The 26,625-nt window shown below is 36.3% G+C and overlaps 3 protein-coding genes across 3 annotated transcripts; 1 reads left to right on the plus strand and 2 right to left on the minus strand.

Annotated features, from left to right (window-relative positions):
- Positions 1-1,038, minus strand: LOC102515967 (olfactory receptor 10AG1). Its single transcript, XM_006189654.2, has one exon. It carries the CDS (start codon positions 1,022-1,024, stop codon positions 68-70), a length of 957 nt encoding a protein of 318 aa, XP_006189716.1. The 5' UTR covers positions 1,025-1,038; the 3' UTR covers positions 1-67.
- Positions 1,039-12,122: 11,084 nt separating this feature from the next.
- LOC102518215 (olfactory receptor 5F1) lies at positions 12,123-13,180 on the minus strand. The gene has a single exon (XM_006189660.2). The coding sequence runs from the start codon at positions 13,065-13,067 to the stop codon at positions 12,123-12,125; it is 945 nt and encodes a 314-aa protein (XP_006189722.1). The 5' UTR covers positions 13,068-13,180.
- Positions 13,181-24,486: 11,306 nt separating this feature from the next.
- Positions 24,487-25,500, plus strand: LOC102517969 (olfactory receptor 5AS1). Its single transcript, XM_006189659.2, has one exon. It carries the CDS (start codon positions 24,562-24,564, stop codon positions 25,498-25,500), a length of 939 nt encoding a protein of 312 aa, XP_006189721.1. The 5' UTR covers positions 24,487-24,561.
- The last annotated feature ends 1,125 nt before the right edge of the window (positions 25,501-26,625 follow it).

Raw genomic sequence — 26,625 nt, forward strand, 5'->3', positions numbered from 1 at the left:
CTCTGGAATTGGTGTGTGGAGTCTTTGATAAATAAGAAGAAAAAATGTATGAAGTTATGTTTTTGAGTCATAGCACAGACCATTTCAGTAGGAGTTTTCTCAGTGCCACCATAACTTCTTTGTTTCTCAGACAATATATTATGGGGTTGAACATTGGGGTGACGATGGTGTAAAAGAGAGAGAGAAATTTGTCCATTCCTATGGAATGACTGGACTTTGGTCTCATGTACGTAATGATGCCTGAACCGAAGAATAAAGCCACAACCATGAGGTGGGAAGAACAGGTAGAAAAGGCCTTGGCTCGCCCAGTTGCTGAAGGCAGCCTCAGGATGGTGGAGATTATGTTCACGTAAGATCCAAGAATCAGCATGAACGGAACAGTGACCACTAGAATGGCAACCACATAAACCAGCATCTCAGTCGTAAACGTGTCCCCACAGGCAAGCTTGAGCACTGGAGGTATGTCACAGAAGAAGTGGTTCAGCTGGTTAGACGCGCAGAAGGGCAGAGAGAAGACCTGGGAGGTAAACCCTACGTGAACAGGGATCCCGCTCACCCAGCAGCCAGCTGCCAGTCGCACACACAGCCTGCTGTTCATGACCAAGGGGTAGAGTAACGGGTGGCAGATGGCAACGTACCTGTCATAAGCCATCGCAGTCAGAATAAAGCACTCCGTGGCTCCAAACACCAGAAAGAAATACATTTGGGTAGCACAGGCCAGGAAGGATATACTTCTATTTTGCTTACAGAGATCTACTAATAATCTGGGGACAGTGACTGATACATAGCATATTTCCAAGGAGGAGAAGTTCCCAAGGAAAAAATACATGGGGGTCTGAAGGGAAGGCTCAATCTTGATTATGACGATAATGAGGCTATTTCCCATCAGAATAATCAGGTAGATGATCAAAAACAGCCCAAAAAGAAATCCTTGGAGGTCGGGAACATCAGAGAAGCCCAGCAGGGTGAACTCCACCAGTGTCGTGTGGTTCCGCTGTGGGGGACTTTGTCCTCTGGATCCCATCTATGCATAAAAGATTTAGAAGTCACTTCAACTTGCTGCGCCCAGCAGCAAAATGGGACATAATAAATCAATGATTTCCAATCCATTGAGATAAGATAGATATCCACATTTTTTTCATTTATTTGTTTTGTATTTTTGGTAATATATTTGAAACCCAATTCTCTAAAATTCCACACCATAAAAGCAGAATGTAATCTTAAGCTCTATTTATTCTGCTCATATTAAAGGTGATGGATGTTTAAATGAACACAGCAGAACAAACAACAGTAAAATAAGAGCAAAACACGGGAGGTAGCTTACTGTGAGGATGAGAACTAATCTGGGTAACAAGACGTTCTCAATGTTTCTCATTCCTGATAAATTCAGTCTCTATTTGCTTTTTATTTGTATTTTTTTTCTGCTTAGCACCTTCTAATTTATCATCTCTATGTGATCCTTTCACCCTTGATTTGACGTCTCCCCTGGAAGCTGCATCTCAGGGAACCAAAGGGCAGGGTGGTCAGTAAGATTCAGCTGCCAAGCCAAGCTCAGGACAACCTGGACCACTCACTGTGTGGAAGAGACTTAGACACCGATCAGAAAAATAAAAAGGGCTTCCCTGCCTCCATCATAGAAAAATGTTCCATGTAGCATATATAGAAATTTACATTAGAAATAAAACACCTAAGCAAGTCATATATTTAGAAATTTCGAATAGGAAATAATTTGAATAAGAATTATCATAATATTTCTCACCCCTACCATGGCCCTCAATAATCTTAAGAAGCTATACACTTATTTATCAAATTTTAGGACTTTAGGAGTATTTAAATGAGTTTACAGACTTTACGGGGTAATTAAATAAGAAAAAGGGAAATAAAAATGTGTAAGAGAATGTGATCTCAGAGTTCACACAACTGACACCAGATAAAATGTAAGACTTACATTTCCATAGGTTTTTTACCTTTAAACATGAATTTCTGAGTATATGTTATATTAGGCATATATAATACATTGTGAATGTGTGATATATATATTCTAAACATCTGTATGTGAATAACTATCCGAAAGTGCAGTGTTAAATGTAGTGTAGCCTTAATCACATCAGTTCCTTCAATAATTAAGCATTTTTGGACCAAACAAGTTTAGTCTTTCTTCCACCATACTGGTTCCTAGACATCACTTACTGTGATTTCCATCCAGCCATTAACGGTAAACTATGACCTTTTTAACAGATTGCCACGTATTCCTAAACCCACATTGTCATAAATGTCCTACTTTGTCCTTCATTTCCCACATCCTTCACGTCCTGCAGAATACAACCCCCCTCTCTTCTTTGAAGCCCCCCCAGTTCCCCTTCCTTCTCACAAAAACGAAACAGCTGAAACACTTAATTTCTACTTTAAGTTTCCTAGCTCTCACTGATCTCAAACTCCTCCCTTCTTCTTTCAGTGAATTCTCTTTAATTCACTGTCTAAATTTTCACAGCACACGCTAAAGGCAAAAACTCCCTCCTGACCCACCCCCGCTTGCAGCTCAGAAATGTCAAGAGAAGGGACCAAGGACCTGAGACGTTTGGGTTCAAATAATACGTGGCTCCAACACAGACGTGGTGTGCGCCTCTAAGTCTTCTCTGGTGATCTCTAGAGATCCTTGTGTATTCTGGTCTCTTCTCTCTCTCTTTTTTTTCCTCTTCTTTTCACATTTTGGTAGTTACCTTTGCATTTTATATCTTCTCAATTTTAAGATGCTATGTCTATATCTATATCTATATATGTGTATATGCTTTATTTTTCTTCAGAACTTACATGTTATGAAAACCAACTGGAGAAAAGGGGAATTCAATGTTCAGTGACAGAAGTTTGAATGCACATATCAGGCAGTAAATCAATGTATATTCTATCATATATTTTGTAGTTTATGATGGATAAATACTACATGTGTGTTAAATAAAAAGTGTACTAAATACTATGGACATTAATGATAAATAAATGAGTCGGTTTCCATGATTACAGAGCTCAGAGATAAGTGGTGACGGGTGATGACTTCAGACAGGTGAGTCACGTCGTAGCCTAGAATGTGCAGCGTCTATGCAGAGAGAACCATAAAGTGCTATCGGAGTGGCAGATAATTACTCAAGGAAGTGGTAATTAATCTAAGGGTACCACAGAATTACTCTGTTATTTTTACTTCTTTTTAGAAAAGATAATACAACGTTTTCTAGGAAAAAAAAATACCCTCATATACTTACTCAGTTTTATATACCAAAGACTAGCCAGGTGCTTACATGGGGGCGTGGCTTATGAGTATTTCCTGACAGGTCACTTCATCAAGGTAGATTTTCCACTAATCTCAACAATTATGTTCCATTTAACTTGATTCAAGTACTCACTGACCAAAAATCTTGACACTGAGTGACTTAAAATGAAAACTAGATATGTCCTTATTTAAATTATCAGAGCTTAATTTTGCTTATTTGAAAATATATGCAGTAACAAGATGTAACGCAGGGAGCTGTTTTGAGAAGTAGCACCATCTATGTTAACTGCTTGATTTAAAATAGGTGGTTGTATAAATACACCCCAACTTCTTTATCCAGTCAGCACTACTGAGCCATAAAGTAAGAGTAAAATCTCGCCATTTTACAGCGTCATGGATGGACCTGGAGATTGTCATTCTAAGTGAAGAAAACCAGAAAGAGAAAGAAAATTGCCATATGAAATCACTCATATGTGGAATCAAAAAAAAAAAAAAAAAAAGACACTCATGAACTTATTTACAGAAAAGAAACAGACTCACAGACATAGAAAATGGTTACGGTGGTGGGGGAAGGGGGTGGGAAGAGATGAATTGGGGTCTGAGATTTGCAGATACTAGCTACTACATATAAAATAGATAAACAAGAAGTTTCTTCTATATAGCACAAGGAACTATATTCAGTATCTTGCAGTAACCTATAATGACAAAGAATATGAAAACAAATATATGTATGTATATGTATGAGTGAAACATTATGCTGTATTCCAGAAATTGACACAACATTGTAAACTGACTATACTTCAATTTAAAAAATAAATTTAAAAAAGAAAAAAAAAACAGATCTTGTAGCTCTATAAGGCGTTCTCATTATGATCATTATCCTACTGATAGTGTTTTAACAGATATCTTTTTTTTTTCTCTTTTGGAACTTTGCTGTCTTTTATCCTGTTCTGAAGTAGCCTTTTCTTAATCTAGGAGAGGGAAGAACGTAGAGGGTAGCATTTGGTCAGAATGCTGAGCTAAATTTAGGAGACCTCTTTATGCTGGTGGGTTTCAACCAGCAGCAAAATCTAGGGGGGAAACGCTTTAAGTTACTGGGCTTTTAGTTTTCAATTTTCTTTTTTTTCTGTCTCATTTGTGCCAGTCTCTTATAGTTGTACTTTGAACGCATAAGACAAATAGACTCTATGATAGAAATGCAAGCGAAACGAAAGCCTGTTTAATGTCTGACAGCTTCCCCGGAGATGACCTTTTTAGATTATTTTCATTTCTGGTTGCTCTACTTCCACCATTAACAAGTAATGGGACTTTCACGGTTCCAACATGAGAACTTAAGTTCCTCCTTTTGCAATTTCTCTTTTTTAGCAGAAACTAGCGTAGCTACGGAGAATAAAAGAGTTCTGATTATTTGAAACTGCTTTTTTACTGTTAACAATGTTTAAACATATTATGTGCTACCTGTGTTAATGATTTTACCCATATGGTCACATTCATTGCATTCTGAATGAAGTAGGTACTGTTATTATTCACATTTTCATAAAGAACCAGAGGCATAGAGAGGTTAAGTAATCTGCCCAGTGTCAAGAAGGTAGTATGTGACTTTGGTGACTTCAGACTCAGCAGTGTAATGCCAGCGTCCATGTTCTTAATCAAAACTCAGCGGGCTTCATAGAACATTTAATTGGAATTATTATTTTGAACTTAATGTTCTGAATAATAGAAATAAAACCAAGTATTATAAAACTTTTCACAACAGCAAGTTGATTTCATGCCCATTGAATATTTTATTTACTGTTATAAAAGTGAATGACTGATTACGTATAGTTATAGTTTGTATATTTCAAGTTCAGAAGATGTATCTCATAAAAGAATCATATTAGAAGAAAGTCATTTTTATGTCTTTTGATTTTTGAGTTAACACACTATAATAAAATAACTGGGGTAAAATTATAACTGCTTACCTTTTTCTTTTATGGAGAAATCACTATGTGCTGCTCTTTGACAGAAAATATATATAATATATTTTATAATGTAAATGTCTGGTTTAAATTATTCAAGTGACATATTCAGTCATTCTTATATTTCCTTGACACCCATACTTAACTTAAATGAATCAGTGCACCTTACGTAGAAAATACCCCATATTCATTGTAGAGACATCGTCTCTCCCTGACATGCTGTACTTTTAAACTCAACAAAATGTCTATCAAGTGGGAACTCAGAAAATAGCCCTGGCTGTCCCTGGCTGGGTTAGTGCTGCACTGAAGTTTCTCCCTCTGTGGAATATGGTCTGAGGAGCGCTGGCCCCCTGGCCACTCCTCTTCACCAGTCTCCCCATCCTCTCCACCTCTGGAGACCAGAGCAATTCTCTTACTGGGAAGGGCTGCACACGACACTCACAGTCTTAAAGTTGATGCATAACTACATATGCCAACAATGGCTACTGCATTTGAAATGATTAAAATACTATCTTTAACCTCAAAGAATGTAACTTGAAAATTATCTATCTGGTGTTCCTGCTTCCTCTAGCTTGTTTATGAGTTAAAGTCCTCTGTTCACACCATGTCTAGAATTTACCTTTAGTTATAGGTACATACATAAGAAGAAAATGAATTTGAACAAGACGAGACAGTACACTAAGTTTGAAGTTTTCTATATCAAGTAGGTCAGGATGGAAAAGTGACATCCGGGCGTTAAAGCTAATTAGAGAATATAGTGCAAATTTTTATTGTTGCTATGAATCTTTGGTGAGCTATGTAATTAATTAATGCATTCAGTCTTTCTCAATTTATTTACTGAAATATTCAGTAAATCTGGCCACATCAAGTGCTGTGACGTGCTCTTCAGGGAGCACAGAAAACTTTGTATCCTATGAATCGGTCACAATGCGTGACTGCCAAGCACCTGTTCACCTCTTAGCTGGGGCTGGTAAGTCACATTCTATGAGAAGGAGCCCATAACCCACTATCCTGCCAGCAAAGTCAATGTGGCTTTTTTTTTTTTTTTTTTTTTTTGCTATAACGCTCTTGTATTTAACTTCTAGCTTGACTTTCATTATGTCATGTTTTACAATATATTCCGTAATCTGACTTTCTCTCTCGTCATAAATTACTTGACTCTAGTGCGTTTGTCTTATTTACTTATGCATATTCGGCTCCAAGCATGGCGCCATCTATGTAGAACACTTTGGGGCTTTTTAGGGACTCAGGAGATTACACCTGTGTCATTGAATCTTTCCAAATCAGTAGCCTTATCTACTGCGTTATCTTCTACTGCTGATAATGAATAAAATGTCTGAAAGATGGTATGAAATAAGAACACGATACACTTAAATGCAAGGCAGAGAGCTTGAAAGTAGGGAGACCAGCTAGCATGTGGTTGTGGTCACAGGATTTCAGTAGAGATTGTGCCCAAATATATTCTTTTTTGTTAATTTTAAATATAGTAGATTTATAATTTTATATTAATTTTATGTATACAACATAATAATTTGATACTTTTATAGATTACACTCCATACAAAGTTTTTATAAAATATTGACTACATTCCCAGTGCTGTACATTACATCTTTGTCACTTTTGAAATTTTGTAACTATTAGTTTGATCCTCTTAATCCCATACCCCTAGCTTGCCCCACTCCACACCCCTTTCCCCATCTTGTAACCACTCATTTGTTCTCTGTATCTCTGAGTCTATTTCTGTTTTGTTGTATTTGTTCATTTGTTTGAATTTTTAGATTTCAGATGTAAAACAAAACACATAACGTTTCTCTTTCTCTGGCTGATTTATTTCATTAAGTATAATATCTGCCCCAGGTCCATCTATGTCATTGCAAATGGCAAAATTTCATTGTCTTTTATAGCTGAATAATATTCCATTATATATATGTGTGTATATTTTACCATTTATTTTTATCCATTCATATGTTGATGGACACTTAGTTTGCTTTCTTTGGAAAAAATGTCTATTCAAGTCTTGCCAAATTTTAATCTTTTTTAATTTATTTTTTTGCTATTGAGTTTTATGACATACTTTGGATATTAGCTACTTATAGGATTTATGGTTTGAGAATATATATTTCCCATTTATAGGTAGCCTTTTAATTTTTTTGATTGTTTCCTTTGTTGTGCAGAAGATTTTTACTTTGATGCAGTTGCAGTTGTTTACTTGTGCTTTTTTGCTTGTATTTTTGGTTCAGATCCAATAAATCATTGCCAAGACCAGTGCCAAGAAATTCTCCCCTTATAATTACTTCTAAGTGTTTAATGGTTTCAGGCAGTGTACTTAATTAATTTAAGTTGATTTTTGTGTATGCTGTAAGATCGGTGTCTGATTTCATTCTTTTGTATGTGGATATACAATTTTCCCAGTCCTATTTATTAAAAAGCTGTCCTTTCCCCATTGAGTGTTCTTGGCTCCCTTGTCAAATATTAGTTGATGGCATGTGTGTATGTTTATTTCTGGGCTCTCGAATCAGTTCCGTTTGTCTATATGCTGATGTGTATGTGAGTACCATACTGTATCAATCATTGCAGCTTTGCAATATAGATCAAAATCAAGAAGTGTGATGCCTCCAGATTTGCTCTTCTTGCTTGAAATTTCTTAGCTGTAATGGTGTTTTACATTGCTTAATGCAGAATTAAGCCCAATGTAGTTGGATGTAAATTACTGCACAGCTTGTAAATTACAGCTCTCAAAATAAGCAGCGTCATGCAGCACACCCTTGCTGGTGGTGGGCTGTTTCTCTCTTTGCAGATCCATCTGTGCAACGTCAAAACTCAATCTGCATCCAACAAGGGGTGGGTTTAGTCAGCCCATAAAGATCCCTGACAGGGGCAATGCTGTCATTGACAAAGAAGATGAAGAGAAGGGAATCACGAACTACACTTTAAATAAAAGAAAATGAAATTGAGAAAGGGACAGACCCCAAGATGTCTGAGAGATGTGTGCAGGAAACAATCTGTGGTACAAAATCTGATCTCAGTGACTCACACATTAGTAATAAGGCTCTCTCCTGCAGGCCAGTGTCTTTAAAATCCCATGTTTGATTTTATTCCTCACATCAAATTTACCATGCTTCTTTGAACAGAACAACAGTAAATAGTTACTTCATATGAGTTTCATTTGAAGTTATTGGCCTTCTCATTGGGGAAAATGTAGTAAGTATGCATTTTTCAAGGAAAAGGTTAAAATTAAGAAATAGGAAAACAACACAGTAGTAGTTTTACTTTGGGGAAAAAATCACTGGCAATGGACCAATTTAAAATTAAAACTTGCTTCTTGTCACTCTGCTTCTGACTCTGGTAGCACTGTTCTATGAGCCTAAGTTAGTTGTCTGTTGGGCTCTACGATTGGAGGATAAAGTTATGTCACTACTCACAGCCATAGAAATGTCTTCAGCATTTGCTCTTTAAATGTTTTGTTTCTTCCTTTTGACTAACTCTCACCAAGCCCTCCTCTGTAACATGTGATTTGGGCACCATAGTCTATGACATGTAAAATAAAACCTCAGCTTGTACTGCACATGTTTTCAGTGATGCTTATTCTGTTTTGCAGCTTAGTAAACTTTGTGCTTCCGTACTCTCTCCAAGCATGTATGTTCTTTTCATCATGCTGTTTTCTCTTACTAGTGTGTTAATGAATCAGACACACACTCAACACAAACATGGCTCATGAATTATATTTTATAAGTTTATTTGTTTTACAGCACAAGGTTAAAATGATCATGCAATTTCAAGAGGTTGAGGACTTGGAACCGAATTCTGAAAGTTGGAGTTTGATGTAGATCTTCAACAGTGTGACCTCCTGTTGCAAAACCTTGGAATTCTGTGGCCAAGGTTCATCACCTCCCTCTTTAGTAACACATGTAGGGGTAATAATTTTTATTAAGTGACTGAAACATTCCAAAGACCATTCTGAGATTTAAGGATGAAACATAGGTATATGCAAAGTTTTCACAGTAGGATGAAAAATCACAAAACTTAAAGGGATCCTAAAAGATAGTTCATATCAATTTCTCAGCCAAAGCAGTAAATTATATATAAGTTTAGCAGCAAATGACCACATTTTTGCTTTCTGAAGCCATACATTCTATGAGATACATTTCATACATTTTCTATAAAACTATCTTGAAATTATTTCTATAAACCTATGTGTTTCAATAAATCTATATATTTTGTTCTCTGTATGTTCCTTTTCTACAGATTGTGTATTCTTTAATCAACTACTTTATATTTGAGTTTTTCCCATACACCTGACTGTTTGGGTTTTACTTTCTTGACATAATATTGTTTAGCTCTGTCCACTGAGACATAATTATGAGTTAATACACTATGTTTGATTTATTTGAGCAGTGTGAAGTAAAATGGTATTATTGCTCACTTAATCTCACAGCTACCTTTTACCTAACTTTGTTTACAAAATGTAAAACTTCCCACTTTAATAGACAGAATTATTTTTGTGCATGTTAGTTTCTATTTAACTAACTAAATAAAGATGTTTATACATTAACATAAAACTGTTTCCTCATTAGACCTAAATGCAGAGCTCTATATATTAGTAATATACCATTTTTCGTAGTTGATTTGGATCCTTGTGATTCTTGAATATTGACTCTTTCATTCTTCCAACTTGTTTGCTACTTTTCCAACTTTTTGACATGCACAGATTTTGTAAGTCAGTCTCTGATCTCACCAAATCGCTGATGGATATTGACAAAAACAGAGCATAAAGGCAGGTATTTCAAACTTCCTTAATTAGTTTTAATAAATAAACTGTTCAAAAAACCTTGACTAGGCAAAGCGTTGACTGATAACTGTATATTTGTGGAAGGTGGTAACATTAAACATTTAGCTGAAATAAAAGACTAGGAACATTAGGAAAAAAGAAAGCAATTCAGGTAGCAAAGAGGCAAAAGGAACATGACATTCATAAGGAACGGTGTAATAAATACTGTCAGATTCTAAAGAAAGAAGAGAATGATAAAATCAAAGTCAGTACAACAACTAGAAATCTCAATGCTTTTGCAACTTAAATTTTTTGATTTAAAGGAAATAAAGAATATTTTGAACATGTTTTTACATAAACACTTTGAAAAATAAGCAAGGAAATATGATTATTTAAAAATACATTTATAAGCAATTATAGGTTAAATAATCTCTATTACATAAGTACATATACAATGGATTGAAATTAACCAAGTTCATTAAGTGATATAGTTCACAAAGTTGGAAATATTTGTAGGCTTTGTAAATGTGAGTAATTAAACGTACGAGAGTAGAATTAGAGATCAGATAACAGGGCTCAAAAAATGGTTGTCTAAAACCCGAATCTCAGAATAATTGGATTTAATCTCCCAAACATTGTTTCTGTTCCTAAGTGTTACTAGAAGTTAAAGCACACAATGGAAGGAATAGAATATTAGTACTTACTACTGAAATATCTTGGTTTTGTACTTGATTCCACTAAATACCCAGGACAGGGAAAGCAGAAAGAGTCCAGCCAACGAGCAGCCTGCTTGCTGGTGGGGGGGAAGGCAGGTAAATCATCTCTGAGAACAGCCTGATCAGTCTGCCGCAGGGCCTCCAGGGCCAGATAGCCAACTAGACCTGTGGGCTGAGAGCATGGCCCAGGGGCACACAGGTAACACGAATGACTTCATGACCATTCCTCTGCCCAGGGTCAACTACATGGAACACTGAGGGTAATGGATGATAGGGCTAGATGACTTCTTGTGACAGGTCATAAGGAAGCTCTGCTTTGCAACAGCACAGATGACCCAAACATCACAGCTTCTTTCATGTGTAACTTGAGCAGCAAGTGCAAGGGAAGGACCATGGGGCAGTTCTTCCCAAAAACTAAGTGTGCGCTGTCTCTTTGGCAAGCCCTGGTCCCCACTCAAGTTTCCTCCAGGGTTCTACTAAGCCAGCTCCCTATCTACCTCCACATTAATGCTTAGCTTTAACATTAAGATACACATTAATCGATTATTATTGTCAATTGATAAGATTTCTGTAAGCAGTAAATCCATGAGTCTATTGTGAAGAATATGTGTCAGATTCATCCATTAAACATTGATCCATCTGCTTTGGAACTACGCACTGATTCAACTCTGCAGGAGCTGAATGTCTGTGCATGTGGCTTTGTGCGGCTGTGTGAGTCTGGGCGACATAAGGTGAGAGAAGAATGGGGAATTTTCAAGAAGAAAAGAAGAGAGGGGAAGGAGGGCTATTGTAATTGGTGCATTCTAACCAGACAGCGGTTTTCTTGACAGCTTATGTTTGTACAAATTCACACGTATTATTTAATAAATTTACATGGGTAGGAAGGGCAGATAAAGAAAACAAAAGGTATGGTGTTTACAGTTGCAATTAAAAGTATGTTCCTGAAATGTGATTCACATATCTCCCCAGGAAACAAGTCAATAAATTAAAATGGAAAACTATATTAACTTTAAAACATTCTAGACATAGGTGATCTAGCTCAATCTCTTAAATCGTGAGTGATGAAAAAGAAGGCATAAAGAAAAAATATATGGACAATTACAGATCCTTCGTATGGCTCCAGCCATGTGATGCTGTGATTTTATCTCTAAATACTTAATCCTTTTCTTCTTTAACCAAGTTTCCATTACAGATAAGTTCTATTTTTGAGAACCTGATGGAAATAGAGAATGATTAGAAGACAGTTCCATAGTTTTATATAAGTTTGGTAAGTTAGTTTAAACCCAGTTGGAAATATGTACTTGAGTATTAATAGAACGTGATTACTTAGAAAATAATCTGATGAAAAATCATAAGCTTGTACCAGCATTTGAAAATGTATTAAATATCCTATTGGGTTCAGAACATTAACCCAACAATCACAGACATGAAGGGATCCTTGTCCTGGGAACTGCATTCCATAGAGCCTTCTTCACTTCCTTATTCCTGAGGCTGTAGATCAGAGGGTTCAACATGGGGATGACCACCGTGTAGAACACGGAAGCCACTTTGTCTTGACTCAGGGAGTAGCTGGAACTAGGTCTCAGGTAAGTGTAGGTGGAGGTGGAACAGAACAGAATGATGGCTGTCAGGTGAGAGGCACACGTGGAGAAGGCTTTGCGCCTGCCCTCCCCGGAATGCATCCGAAAGATGGAGAAGAGAATGCAGCCGTAGGAGGCGAGGATCACCAGCAGAGTCCCGACCATATTCACACCAGCAAATGTGGACAAAATGACTTCATACAGGTGAGTGTCAGAACACGAGAGCTTAAAAATTGGAGGGTTGTCACAGAAGAAGTGATGGATGACCCTGGACCCGCAGAATGGCAAGCTGCTTACATAACCTGTGTGAACCATGGAGTTCAACAGCCCTGCTGTGAAAGACCCAGCTGCCATTTTTAGGCAGACTGTTCTGGACATGATCAAGGAGTAACGCAGAGGGTTGCAGATGGCCACATACCGGTCATAGGCCATTAACCCAAAAGTGATGCATTCAGTTGTGGCAAAGGCTATGAAGAAGTACATCTGCAGGAAGCAGCCAGCAAAGGAGATGGTTTTCTTCTCCGACAATAAATCTGCCAGCATCTTTGGAGTGATGGTGGATGAATAACAAACGTCCATAAAAGACAGGTGAGCCAGGAGGAAATACATGGGAGTGTGAAGTCGGGACTCCATCCTGATTAATAAGATCATCCCAACATTCCCCAGAACTGTAAGTGTGTAAATCACAGCAAAAAGCAGAAAGAGGAGAATCTGTAGCCCTGGCGTGTCTGCTAATCCCAACAGGAGGAACTCAGTCAGCAAAGTGTAATTTTTTCTGGCCATTATTACAGATATAGTGTGCCTAAACTTGTATTACTTGTCAGTATCCCCCCCTACTCCCAAAGTTTCCAGGAAATAATAGAAATGTTACTGAAGTTAGTAACACATGGGAAAAATAAAACCCCTGCGATAATAGAGCATAGTAAACAGAGTGACTATCATAAAAGGAAACTTAATGGACAAATGAAAACATTGGAATTTATTAAACAATTGAGAGTATTGAATGAATCTCAGCTGTAAGAGTCTCAAATCACTAAGTCCACATGATCCATTTCAGCTTCTGAAAATGCAACATATATACGCTATTCTTTCTCTACTGGCCCACATCCAAATTGCAAACTATAGAAATGCCCAGGCTGAAGTCTCTCCCATTCTCTGAACAGGTACGAGTTTGACTCAAATGCATTTTTTTTTCTCCTCAAGACCACTCTGTGTATTCTTCAACTCTAAAATCCATGCATTGCCACCCAGAATTTGCTCTTTTGTTCTCCAAGCAGTAAAAGTAGCCCATTTCAAATAACCAATATTTTGACATCTATATAGTCTTAAGAATGTTTTCGTGGTGTTTTTAAAGTGAACCAAACCGCTGTTCTCATTACAAACTGCACTGTCAAATCAGTGCCGTGCAGTAGTAGGCACTGCTCCTGCCCACGGCTGTGAATGACAGCCCCAGACACTTACAGCTTCCTTCCCAGTGTCTTCCTTGTCTGGTCCATTATTTTCTTTTTTATCAGAGTCCTGAGTAAGTCCTGAAGCTTACAAACAGAAAGAAAAACATTTTCATTTTTCAAATGACATGCAATGTAGTGATGATTGGAATTACCTGTACAATTTGGAGACAACTTTTGAGTGTATACAGATTGCTGCCCTTTTATCTGGCTTCTCCTTAAGGAGGATCAGGTCACCATGGAGACTAGGTTATAGGTTTTAATGCTGGAGTCAATCCTCTAAAGGCAGAAACTCTAGTCTCAAAAGGAAATAAAATATGATCACATGGCTCTTTAATCATAAACTGGTTCCTGACCTCCATGCTACTTGGAAGTTTTTTGTCAAAGTAAAAAAAAATAATGATAATAATTGGCTATGTAATTGCTTCTTTATTTGAAGTTTTAGCTTATCCAAAAAGACTACACAGCCCACAGCCAAATTATTATTCTCCCCTTTGTGTGTGTGTGTGTGTGTGTGTGTGTACATGTGTGTGTACCCCCCCTTATCTGGCTAAGTTTAACCTCCATTCCAACTCTGTTCTTAAGTGAAATAAATGGGAAAGGGATACTAACTAAATCTGTTGTTTAAAAAAACGCTGTAACCTCAGCAATTAAGACAATGGATTAAGAAAACCTAACTTTTTAAATTGAAGTATAGTTGATTTACAGTATTGCATTCGTTTCAAAGGTACAGAATAATGATTCAGTATTTCTGTAGATTATAAACCATTAAAAATGATTACAAGAGAACGGCTATAATTTCCTGTGCTTTACAATATGTCCTTGTTGCTGATCTATTTTTAAACATGGCAGTTTGTAACTCTTAAACACATACCCCTAACTGCATGCCCCCCCATTTCCCTCTTCCTTTTGGTAACCACGGCTTTGCTTCCTGTGTCTGTGAGTCTGTTTATGTTTTGCATATACATTCATTTGTATTATTTTTTAGATTCCACATGTAAGAGCTATCTATCATATAGTATTTTTCTTTCTTGCTCTGACTTATTTCACTAAGCATAATAGTTTCTAGGTCCATTCATATTGCTGCAAATGACAGAATTTAATTCTTTTTTATGGCTGAGTAATATTTCAGTGTGTGTGTACGTGTGTGTGTGTGTGCACATATGTGTATATCACATCTTTATCCATTGATGGGCATTTGGGTTGCTTCCATATCTTAGCTGATGTCAATAGTGCTGCTATGAATATTGGTGGGTGTGTAATTTATCTTTTTGAATTAGTGTTTTTGTTTTTACCAGGTATTTCCCAGGAGATGAATTGCTGGACCATACGGTAGTCTATTTTTAGTTTTTATACTGTTTTCTATAGTAGCTGCACCAATTTACATTTCCCCCAACTGTGTACGAAGGTTCCCTTTTCTCCATGTCCTCTCTAACCTTTGTTTCTTAAAGACTTTTTACTATCAGCCATTCAGACAGATGTGAGGTGATATCTAATTGTCATTTTGATTTGCATTTCTATAATAATTTTCATGTGCCTGTTAGCCAACTGTGTGTCTTCTTTGGAAAACTCTCTGTTTAGGTCTTCTGCCCATTTATTTTGATTGGGTTGTTTGTTTATTTTGATATTGAGAAGCATGAGGTATTTATATATTTTGCACATTAACATCTTGCCAGTCATATCATTTGAAAATATTTCCTCCCATTCCATAGGTTGTCTTTTGTTTTGCTGATGGTTTCGTTTGCTGTGCAAAAGCTTTTAAGTTTAATTAGGTCTCATTTATTTATTTTTGCTCTTATTTATTTTGCCTTCAGAGACAGATCCAAAAATATATTGCTATAAAAATGTCCAAGTGTGTTCTGCTTATGTTCTCTTCTAGCAGTTTTATGGTTTCTGGTCTTACATTTAGGTCTTTAATACGTTTTGAGTTTATTTTTGTGAGGAAATGTTCAAATCTTACTGTTTTACATGTAGCTGTCCAATTTTCCCAGCACCACTTTTTGAGAAGACTGTCTTTTCTCCACTGTATATTTTTGCCTCCTTTGTCACAGTTTGACCATAAGTGCATAAGTTGATTCCTATGACTTTGTCAGGCTTGGGAGAACGTCTTATGGGGTCACTTTCTTAATGAGAGTATGAGGTTCTCAAGTGCAAACATTACTGTCCTGCCACCAATGACTCCTCTTGTGAAAATACAGGAAGAATGGGAAACAGCCGAAGCTGCTACAGTAATGGAAAATTTCTAAATGGTCTCACAGGCTTTAAATCCAGCTGGAAGTTTGCCTTGACAATAACTGCTGCTCTTGGTGTTTCTTTTATAATGTATTCATTCTCATTATGTAAAAATTAATATTTTAAGGGATGACTATGGAGCTTTTTAGAATTATTTTCCACGGAGGGAGGGACCATGAAATACATCTTGGGATAAAGACGTAACCAAGTTTGAGCCCCTTACATTCTGTACGGTGTCTTTCCTACTGACAGCTTTCTCTTCAGTTCCATTACTGACTTGCTTCTTGATAAACTTAATGGATTTGTTTGTTTTTTAACTTAATAATGGCTCAAGAAGTTTACACATCTTCATTCTGTGTATTTATATACATATTTATTTTTCTTCTGATTAACTTATGAGGCAGTATAGAAATTTTATATTAATTCACAAAAAAGATAAACTCTCATATTTGATAATTATATCTTTTGAGGATGTATAAATCAGGTGCTCATCAAAAGGATGTTACATTTTATGAGATGCAGAGTTAGTTCTATATTATCATGTGTCAGTAACTCATCTATTACCAAAAAAATACTCTGCGAAAAAGGAGTCTGAAAGTTCACTTTAAATGAACTAACCATCTTTGTTAATCATTGAGTTATCCGATAACGATAATACTATTTTTTGTCAATTCAACTTTCCACATATCTTGATTTAATTAAATAAGAATGTTGTATCCTCTCTAATCCAACATTTTTCAAAGATTTCAAAGATTTTGACATCAAAAATAGAATGAAATCCTTAATCACAAAAATCTACACAACTGTATTCACAAAACACATTAATAACAGAATGTATCATCTTCAGTTACTCGTTTATATTTTTCTCTTTCATAATTTTCTAATAAACTTTTTTAGAGCACAAATCTTTATAATTATTGGCCAGGTTAATAGAACAGTGTCTGTCATATGGTAGACATTCAATAAATATTTGTAGGTAAAGGAATAAATTAATGAATAGGCTTGATTATATTTTAAAATGTAACTTTTAAAATCTTTAAGTCAGTTTTATAAATGATTAGATTAATGATTCATCACTTCTTAGATTGTGAATATTTTTATGCATGTCCTTTATCTAAGGGTTAATCTCAAGATGCTAATATTTTACTCTAATAAGTATATTCAATTTAATAAGATAAATATATGTAATAAGTTGTAATTTAAGAATGTAGGACAAACAGGGCCTTTTTTCATTTCTGTTGCTAAAATGCATGTGTTTTTATTTTAATAGAAAAGAATGAAAATATGTTGATTCATTAAATAGCTGTGATATCTACTGATTTCTCTTGAGATTCAATAAGAAATGACATAGTTAGGAAACGTTCTGAGTTTGAGCCCTATAGCTTCCCCAATGCAAAAATGTAGTAATTCACAATTTTCAAAGGGATTTATTACACTAAAGTGAAAAAAAAAAAGCTAGGAAGGAGTCCTCATCCCTATTAATTATCTCTCAGGCTAACCATTGTTTACAGTACTTATCCCTTCAGTAGTAATTTCTCTGTGTACTCTTGAAATTTGAGCTAAAAAATACACCAAAGATTATTGTTAATGAGACTCGTTGGGCATTCACTTTGCATGGTTAGTGTTAGTCTGTCTCAAAAGGTGGCAGCATTAGCACTCCAAATTGGTGGTGAAATGAAAATGCTTTCAAAAAGAGTGGACAGTTACCTTTAAAGTCATATCTTCTTTCGCAATTTAGTGGTTAAATGTTTATACTTTATTTGCTTGAAATCTTTCCAAAAGATTTACCATTGCAAATGAGTTTTTCCTCGTCTTCTTTTATGTCAGTAATGATGCACAGCAAGTTAGCTAAATTGCATTTGGAGGTTCAAATATAATTTTAATTAGTACTTACAACTGAATTGACATCTTATCATCAATGCTAATAAGCAGAAGTTTAGTGATTGTCACTTTAAAATTATGTAAAATAAAATGATGTCCAATGTTGCCAATTCCAGGTAACAATTCACTGGTGGGTGCAGCCAGCGGATGAAGGAACCCTCCAAAAAATAAATAAATTTTTAAGTGTATAAGGAATAGACTCATGTAAAGGGGTAAAATGACAAATTATAAAAATTAATAAAATAGTTTGTGTGAGTTGTTAAATATAAGATCAATATCTGGCCTGATGCATTTTCTCATCACTGCAGAAAATATTGAGAATGTAATTTTTTTAAGAATAACATTTATATTATACAAGATCCTGGAAAAATAGCTCCAACAATAACTACTCAAAACTTTTATCAAGAAAATTATAAAATATCATTAAAAGATTTTATGTAAACTGTATAAACAGTGACACTATGTTTATGAGAATGATTCAGTATTTTAAAGATGTAAGTTTGGCAAAATTGGTCTGTAAATACAACGCAATTCCCAACCAAATTTCAAAAATATTCTAAAAGTGACAAGCTAGTTGTAAAATTTTGATGGAATAACCCAGAACAAAAAGATCAAGCCACTCCTATAGAAGTATCTAGGAGATTTCATTGCCATTATATGAAGGAAAGCTTAGCAACAGACTGCTGATCAGACTAGACGGTCCAGAAACACATCTACACTTAAATAAAAATGTAATACATTCTAGGGTATCACTGAAAATAAATGGAGAACATATTTTTTCAAAAACAGTGGGGAAAACGTTCTATCTGTATTCAAAAAGAAAAGATTCCCTCCCTAATACAATAGACAAAAAAATCATCCCAGCTGTGTTAAAGATTTAAATATTTGTCACCTCCATTATGTTGGCAAAATATGTTACATGCCTAACAAGCATTAGCAATGATACAGAATCTAAGGTATGATGTGCTGTTCTTGAGAATATAAATATGAAACAAAAATTTAGAAAACATTTTGTTGTATTTTAAAGTTGAACCTATGTATACCCTGTATCTATTCAGTGTCACATCTAGGGGTGGACCTAGACAAACGCTTGCACGCGTGCACTGAGTGACGTCTAAAGTAACACTCACATCAGCGCTGGTCCTGATAAAATAAAATTCACAATTCAATTATGACACATCAAGGAAAATAATGCTACAACATTTCAAAATTTAGAGTACAAGGATACCTATGAACATGGGCAAATTTTAGAAACATAATATCGAAGAAAAACACAAGCAATATAGGAGACTAACTATAACTTGCATTTATAATATTGAAAAATAAAAATCAAATTAGTAAAATATAGTTTCAAAGATATAGATGAATTTATTTTTAAAATTGAAAGCTAGGGAATCATAAAAAAAAACAGAAGAATGCTTTATTATCATTTTTGAGGTGTATTTAGTTTACAATATTACATTAGTTTCAGGTGTGCAACATAGTGACTCAAAATTTTTATAGATTATACCCCACTTAAGTTTTATATAAAATATTGGCTGTATTCCATGTGCTGTACAATGTAGCCTTGTAGCTCATTTAGTTTCTACCTTTTAATCCCCTACCTCTATCTTGCTCCTTGCTCCTTCCTTCTTCCCATTGGTAACCACAAGTTTGTTCTCTGTATCTGTGATTCTGTTTGTATTTTGTCATATTCATTTGTCTGTTTTATTTTTTAGGTTCCACATATAAGTGATAACATACAGTATTTGTCTTTCCCTGTCTGACTTATTTCACAAAGCATAATACCCTGCAGGTCCATCCATGTTGCTGCAAATGGCAACACTTCATTCCTGTCTATGGCTGAGCAGTATTCAATTGCGTATATACCACATCTCCTCCATCCATTTGTCTGCTGATGGACACTTGGGTTGCTTCCACATCTTGGCTACAGTAAATAGAGCTGATATGAATATTGGTGTGCATGTATCCTTTTGAATCAGTGTTTTTTGTTTTCTTCAGATATATACCCAGGAGTGGAATTGCTGGATCATAGGGTAATTCTATTTTTTAGTTTTTTTGAGGAATCTGCATACTGTTTTCCATAGAGGCTGCACCAATTTACATTCACACCAACGGTGTATAAGGGTTCCCTTTTTTCCACTTCCTCAACATTTGCTGGTCTTTTTGATGACAGCCATTCTGACAGGTAAGAGGTGATATCATATTGTGATTGTTATTGTCAAGGAAGCAAGAACCGGGTGATCACAGAGAACTGATTTTGGCGATACTCAAAAAGCTTTTTTTTTTTTTAATTTAACTCAGGAGGTAAGTTTATATGTATTCATTTATTTTGTTTCCAGATTTGCATATTTTATTTTTAAAATAAAGTTTCATATTTAGTATCATATAAAAATTAAAAGTTTAAAACCTTAAGTTAAAAAAAAAAGGAAAGAAAAATGCTTGAGGAACATTTTCCAAATTGAGCACTTTTGTCAGAGGTGCCCAGGACCGTCAGGCCTGGTGACTCACTAGACGGCCTCGCACAACCCAGGAAAGCCATCGCACACGTGGTCATGGTTTACCACAGCTACAGGTACAGACTGAAATCAGCAAGAGAAAAATGTGGCTAGAACAGCGTGAAGGAGGACCAGGCATGAGCTTCCACCATCCTCTCCTGGTGGAGTCACTCAGTTGGTGGGACAATTGAATTCTCCCGGCAGTGTTGTCTGACAACTCTTAGGAAGTATTGTCAACAGGAAGAACTTAGACAAGTCTCCATGTCCAGAGTTTTATTAGGGGTTTATTCACAGGCATGGATAGCCCACAAAACCATCTTTTCTCAAGCTGCCCCACCCCACAGTTAAAGCTGATTACAATTCAGGGTAGCCCAAAGCCCCAGGTGTACAAAACAAAAACAAAACCTAAACAAGCAAAGAAACAAAGCAGTCATCAAGTTTTTTGAGGTAATTAGGTTTATTTATTTATTTTAACGGTGATACTAGGGATTGAACCCAGGACCTCACGTATGCTAAGTACTCACTCTACCACTGAGCTACACCCTCCCGCAGGCATTCACCATTAATTACATCAGTGGCACCAACTGTTTGATGTGGACCCCAGGATACAGAAATGCTTTTATCAGACAGGATATTCCAGGGTTTTAGAGGAGATCCCCCAGGAGCCAGTCAAGGACTAGTCTTGGAGACTTCAGGAATAGGAACTTTGGGCAGGGAAGGGGAAGTCCAAGGAGACGGTATGTAGATGGACTTCCTGGTACGGGCTCAGTGCTCCATCTACAACATTCTTGTGAAGTTGTTGCATCCGTCCTCTGTAGCTCTTGGCTCGGTCACTTTAGAGCCTTTCATATGTGGGACAGACTTCCTTCTAAGTTAGCAATCATGGCTCCGCAGAATTGGGTGACATCCCAGGGTCTTCTCAGCCCCCAAGACTGAGGCTAAGGAAACATATTTCTTCTTCCACCTCCCTAGAAACTAAAACTTGGGCATGCACACTACTCTAAGCTAGTCCAAAATTTTGTTCCTGACTTTGAGGGCAGCAGAAGTGAGAAATTATTCCCAACGCCTGGCAGTGCGAGTAGCTGGCCATTGTCACAGGTGAGGCAAACTCTTCCTGTGGTGGCCTCCTCACTCTTGTCTTATTTCCTTTGCTTCCTGCTAGTTTTCTTGGTGAGTTCTCCAGGTTTCTATCCAGTCTGTGAGTTATTCAATATCTTTAAGCAAACTCATTTTGTGCTTTAAGTAAGCAAAGCTGTTTTACTGCTGTCTTTGCCAATATCACTGTGTGTAAAACATGATTGGAACCCTTAAAGTGAAAGATAATCTTTGTGTTTTAATGGCACACACATTCCTTATTAAAAAAAAAAAAAGGAAGAAAAAGGAAAAAATTTGGCAATTACATTTTTTAATTAATTAAGAAATTACTATTCTTTCCTATTTTTTCTTTTTACTATTTCCTTTTGGCAGACATGTAGGTTTATTATATGAAAAAGAAAAAAAAAGAAAGAAAGAAAAATAATTTTGACAGCTTTTCTCACTCCAAAAATGTGTAAGCTGTATTTTTCCAGCTTCTAGTTTTTCACACACATCGCTATTTTAGTTGAAGAGAGATGGTCCTTCTTTCTAAAGGCACTAATCTTTCATCTGTTAAATAAGACAGTCTTCTAACAGGAACAAAACTCATTTCAGTTTTCCCACCAGAACTGGGAAAGAGGCCAATGGTTTGCAGTAAGCCTGACATCCTGTATTTATCCATTCTCCATGCTGTCTATCTTAGGAGTCTTAAGATACAGGCTCTACACCATTGCCAATAACTTAAAGAAAATTAAAATCTAGAACTGCTTTTTAAAGTATTAATAAATATTGCTGTAAATACTGATATACAAAAGAAAACTAAGACATCTTATCACTGGAGGCATATTTCCTTCTAGTCCTGCAGAAAATTGAGAAACAAACTAAAATTAGGGTGCCTGGGATTCCTCTCAATAGTGCTGACCTTGCACTTCAGAATTCCCTCGTACAACTAAGTGTTTTAAAGTATCTTTAAGTATCTGATAGAGATCATAAAATGTACAGATTTTAATTGGCTGGTAGAATACAAGGAATTTTGTTGTTGTTTTTCATCTTAGATCTTTCAGTGTGGGACACATGCAGTGATGAAACAGCCTACACAATAGTCAATTATGTTCATTTTCCTTCTTCATTTTTCTCCATTAAAATCATTCAAGCCACACCACTGGAAAGAAGGTCATTGCCAATCCAAAATCCGCTGGGGTTGGGAAGTATCTTGGGATAATATCCCACTTGCCACAGACCAGACTATAAATACTCATCTCTTGTAAGACTTACGTATGAAACCTGGAGAGAAACGTTGTCAGCTTCTTGCACAAAATAAATTCTGCAATTCAAACTTCTAGATGGTGCTAAGGTAAGTGACTGATTCCCTAAAGCCTCAACAAAATGTCTGGTGTGAATGTAGCAAAGATAATGTTGCCTTAGATAAAATGCATCTTTACTGACTCTGTAGGGTTTTTCCACCTTTGTGTTGTGGGGAGAGGTGGTGGGGCGGCTGGAGGAGTGACTGGGGTTTATGGAACAGAAATCTGACCTCAGCTTACTCATGCCATTTTCCAAAAGTCACTGCCTGATTCATGGTGCTCCTTATTTCCATGATGGGGAAGGTGACTGTGCCTATTTGGGAATTTTAAGAAATCCAACGGTCTAATTAATTAAGCTAAATTAAGTAAGCTAAACTTCATCAGTTTCTATGAGTCTGACTGACTTCTCTTCTCCTTGCACCTAGAAGATTGCAGGTCGTATTATTGGGAGAGGGGAAATTCTCAAGTCCCCATGCACAGCGGGAAGAATAGATCTCCGTTATTCGTTTGCCTTATTACTCACTACAGTGTTACACACTTAAGCCACTTCCAAAGATACATATCTTTAAGTACATATCTTTAACTTCCTGCTGAATATTCCATCAACTATAATTAATTTTCCATTGGCACCTGTCATAATTTTTTTCCTTGGTGATTTTTCTGTCTCTGTATTTTTCCCATATAGCCTCAGTTTAGAAGTTCATTAGTAAGTGCAGAGATACAGTTGTCCTTCAAAACAATGTCCCTGTGACCTCACACCAGACATTTTCATATCCATACCCCAGACATAAGAAAGAGACAAAAACCTAGAGAAAGGAAAGCAATCACTATAGAGCTGTGTAAACAATTTACTGCTGCCAAACAATTCATTTGCAAGTGCCCATGATGCCAAAGATAAGATGAATTTTGAGGCAACTGTCTGGGTATTTCAAGCTATTGAGTAAATAATTAAAAAGAAATAAGAGGATATATTCATTTGTTTTATAAATTTTATTTAATAAATATTCATATTAGTGTTTATTATGTAAGAGTTACATAAATATTTTACAAATATCTATTTGTTTATCCTTCTAACCATCAAAGAGCGATTAAATAACTTTATCAAGGTCATGCAAGCAGTAAGTAACAAAGCTAAGATTTGAACCCAGTCATCTCTCGCATACCTGCTGTGCTCTTAACTGTCATGTTAAGCTACCTCCCAAGATCACAGATACTCTTCTGTAGATTTACCTAGTTTACCTGTGAGCACTTCCCCCCTAGAGTTTTTCTCAGCTATATGTTTATTTACGTGGAAGAGTGTAATTTTAGGATTGGAAATATAGAGCTTTGCCAATAAGGATCTCGCTAGTTCTCCGACTTCTTCCAGTCCTTATCAGCTGAGCCACATTTATTCCCTTTCATCCTGAAAGGAGTTAGTATCATCTCTTAATGTGCACATCTTTTAAAGAATCACTGCATCTTTAAAAAACATTTAATTGAAGTACAGTCAGTTAACAACGTGTCAATTTCTGGTATAAATAAAATAAAGTAAAATAAACAATAAGGTCCTACTGTAAAAAAAAGTAAATAACATAAGAATCACTGCATCTTAAAACACCTGCACTGAATAACATTATCTGGAATCAGTGAAGATTTTTAATTATCTATTTTAAAGGAAGTGACAAAAAAGAAAACAAGCCAAATGCGTCACAGAAAATGCCCTAACTGTGGTTTTATTATCCTTGTATTTTGCTTCCTTAAAAGGAAGAATAAAGATATTCTTGGTTCATCCATCACTCAAGCCAACTCATGTGTTCTGATACCATCCACATCGGATGAGAAAAACAAGAAAGCCAAGAAGATGTTGGAGAGTAATTATACCATGCCAATTGAATTTCTGCTTGTTGGATTCACAGATTACCTACCTCTCAGGGTCACACTATTCTTGGTATTTCTCATAGTATACACACTCACGGTCATGGGAAACATAGGCTTAATAATTCTAGTTAACATCGACTCGAGCCTTCAAACCCCCATGTATTATTTCCTCAGCAACTTGTCTTTCTTAGACTTCAGCTATTCCACAGCCATCACGCCTAAAATGCTGGTGGATTTCTTAGCATCCAAGAAAAGCATCTCCCCCTACGGCTGTGCACTGCAGATGTTTTTCTTCGGCTGTTTTGCTGATGCTGAGTGCCTTCTCCTGGCAGCAATGGCCTTCGACCGCTATGCCGCCATCTGCAATCCACTGCTCTATTCAACACTTATGTCTCGGAGAGTCTGTCTCTGCTGCGTTGTGCTGGTTTACGTCAGCGGAAGTATGACTTCGATGGTACACGTCTGCCTTACGTTCAGGATGCCATTCTGTGGCTCCAATATCATCAATCATTTTTTCTGTGATATCCCACCTCTGCTGGCTTTATCCTGTGCAGACACGCATATCAATGAGCTTCTGCTCTTTACCTTGTGTGGCTTCATCCAGACCAGCACTTTTGTGGTCATATTTCTCTCTTACTTCTGGATCCTCATCACTGTTTTGGGCATCAAGTCCTCAGGTGGCAGAAGCAAAACGTTCTCCACCTGTGCTTCCCATCTCATAGCCGTCACCTTATTCTATGGAACACTCCTGTTCATGTACTTACGTCCCACCACCAGCTATTCCCTAGGCACTGATAAAGTAGTTGCAGTGTTTTATACTGTTGTCTTCCCCATGGTTAACCCAATAATCTACAGCTTCAGAAACAAGGATGTAAAAAATGCCCTCAAAAAGCTGTTAGACAGAAACCGGACTTTCAGTTGAATAAGAATTTGAATCCTGTAGTAATTTTCAAGGCTTAGCCTAACCCTTCAGTCTCATCAATATTATGCCATGTGTCAACTATTTTAAGTGTTGACCACTTTCCACTTTCCAGACATAAAGATAAGTTTTCATCTTTCATACTTTAAAACGCTTTTGTCCTCTTACAAAATTCTGCTCTGTGAAACAATCCTGAATTAAAATAAATGATAGTAATTTCTCTCTATTTAGTGTTCTTAAACTATGTTGTACATTGATTTATTATATTCTTTATCGTGTTTCATTGAAGGTATCTGTTGGTCTGTCTGAATTCACCCATATTAGAAACTTCTTGGCAGCTGGTAATATGTATCTTGGTTGATTTTTCCAAAACCTATGTGTCACCTGGTATGTGGTATTTCCTCATTACATGTCTACTTAATGAATGAATGAATGAACAAATGGATAGAATAGATGGACGGATGGCTGGATGAGTGAGTAAATCTAACTTTTGGTGTTTGGGAAAATAAATCTAGACTCTGCACTTACGGAACATTTACCATCAGGGAAATTTGATATTCCTCATATTTGTCACAGGTGATGGTGGTTTCACTGACTCTCAGGAAATGAGACAGAAGGTACATAACAATAGTCTCTTTAATATTAGAGCAGAGTGGGGCTATAGCACACTCCTTCTCTTTGGGCTGGACTGATTGTTCTAATAGATCTTCTGCTATTGCATTCACAGCAAGTATGTATGAAAAGCAAACACATTTGCAAAGCTCCTGGAGACTATAAGCTGTGCCCATTACTAATTTTTTGCCCAGATGTTACTGACATAGTCTTTGAGGCTCTATCGTCAAGAAGAAGTGAATGATTGCTCTGATTATTTTATTCTGTAAACTGACAATGCAAACCAATTGGAGCATGAACACTCCTTTCTCTGAGATCAATTGCAATGACTAAATTAGACATTTTCTGTGGTTGCTTTGGATACTTGAGTCTCAATTTGATTTTCATTTTATTTTGTCAAAGGTGAAGATGCATACAGGTGAATACATAATGTTGTGCATTTTGTACTAATTATAAAAATATAAATTCCTGGATTCGTTTATACTGGGTGTAATCTTGTAAATGAAAATGGTAAAA

Source organism: Camelus ferus, chromosome 10 (genome assembly GCF_009834535.1).
Source record: "Camelus ferus isolate YT-003-E chromosome 10, BCGSAC_Cfer_1.0, whole genome shotgun sequence".
NCBI classification, from domain to species: Eukaryota; Metazoa; Chordata; class Mammalia; order Artiodactyla; family Camelidae; genus Camelus; species Camelus ferus.

Bases quoted from the DNA above. Each gene is read 5' to 3' on its own strand.
- LOC102518215 (XM_006189660.2), bottom strand. From the start codon at position 13,067: ATGGCCAGAAAAAATTACACTTTGCTGACTGAGTTCCTCCTGTTGGGA.
- LOC102515967 (XM_006189654.2), bottom strand. From the start codon at position 1,024: ATGGGATCCAGAGGACAAAGTCCCCCACAGCGGAACCACACGACACTG.
- LOC102517969 (XM_006189659.2), top strand. From the start codon at position 24,562: ATGTTGGAGAGTAATTATACCATGCCAATTGAATTTCTGCTTGTTGGA.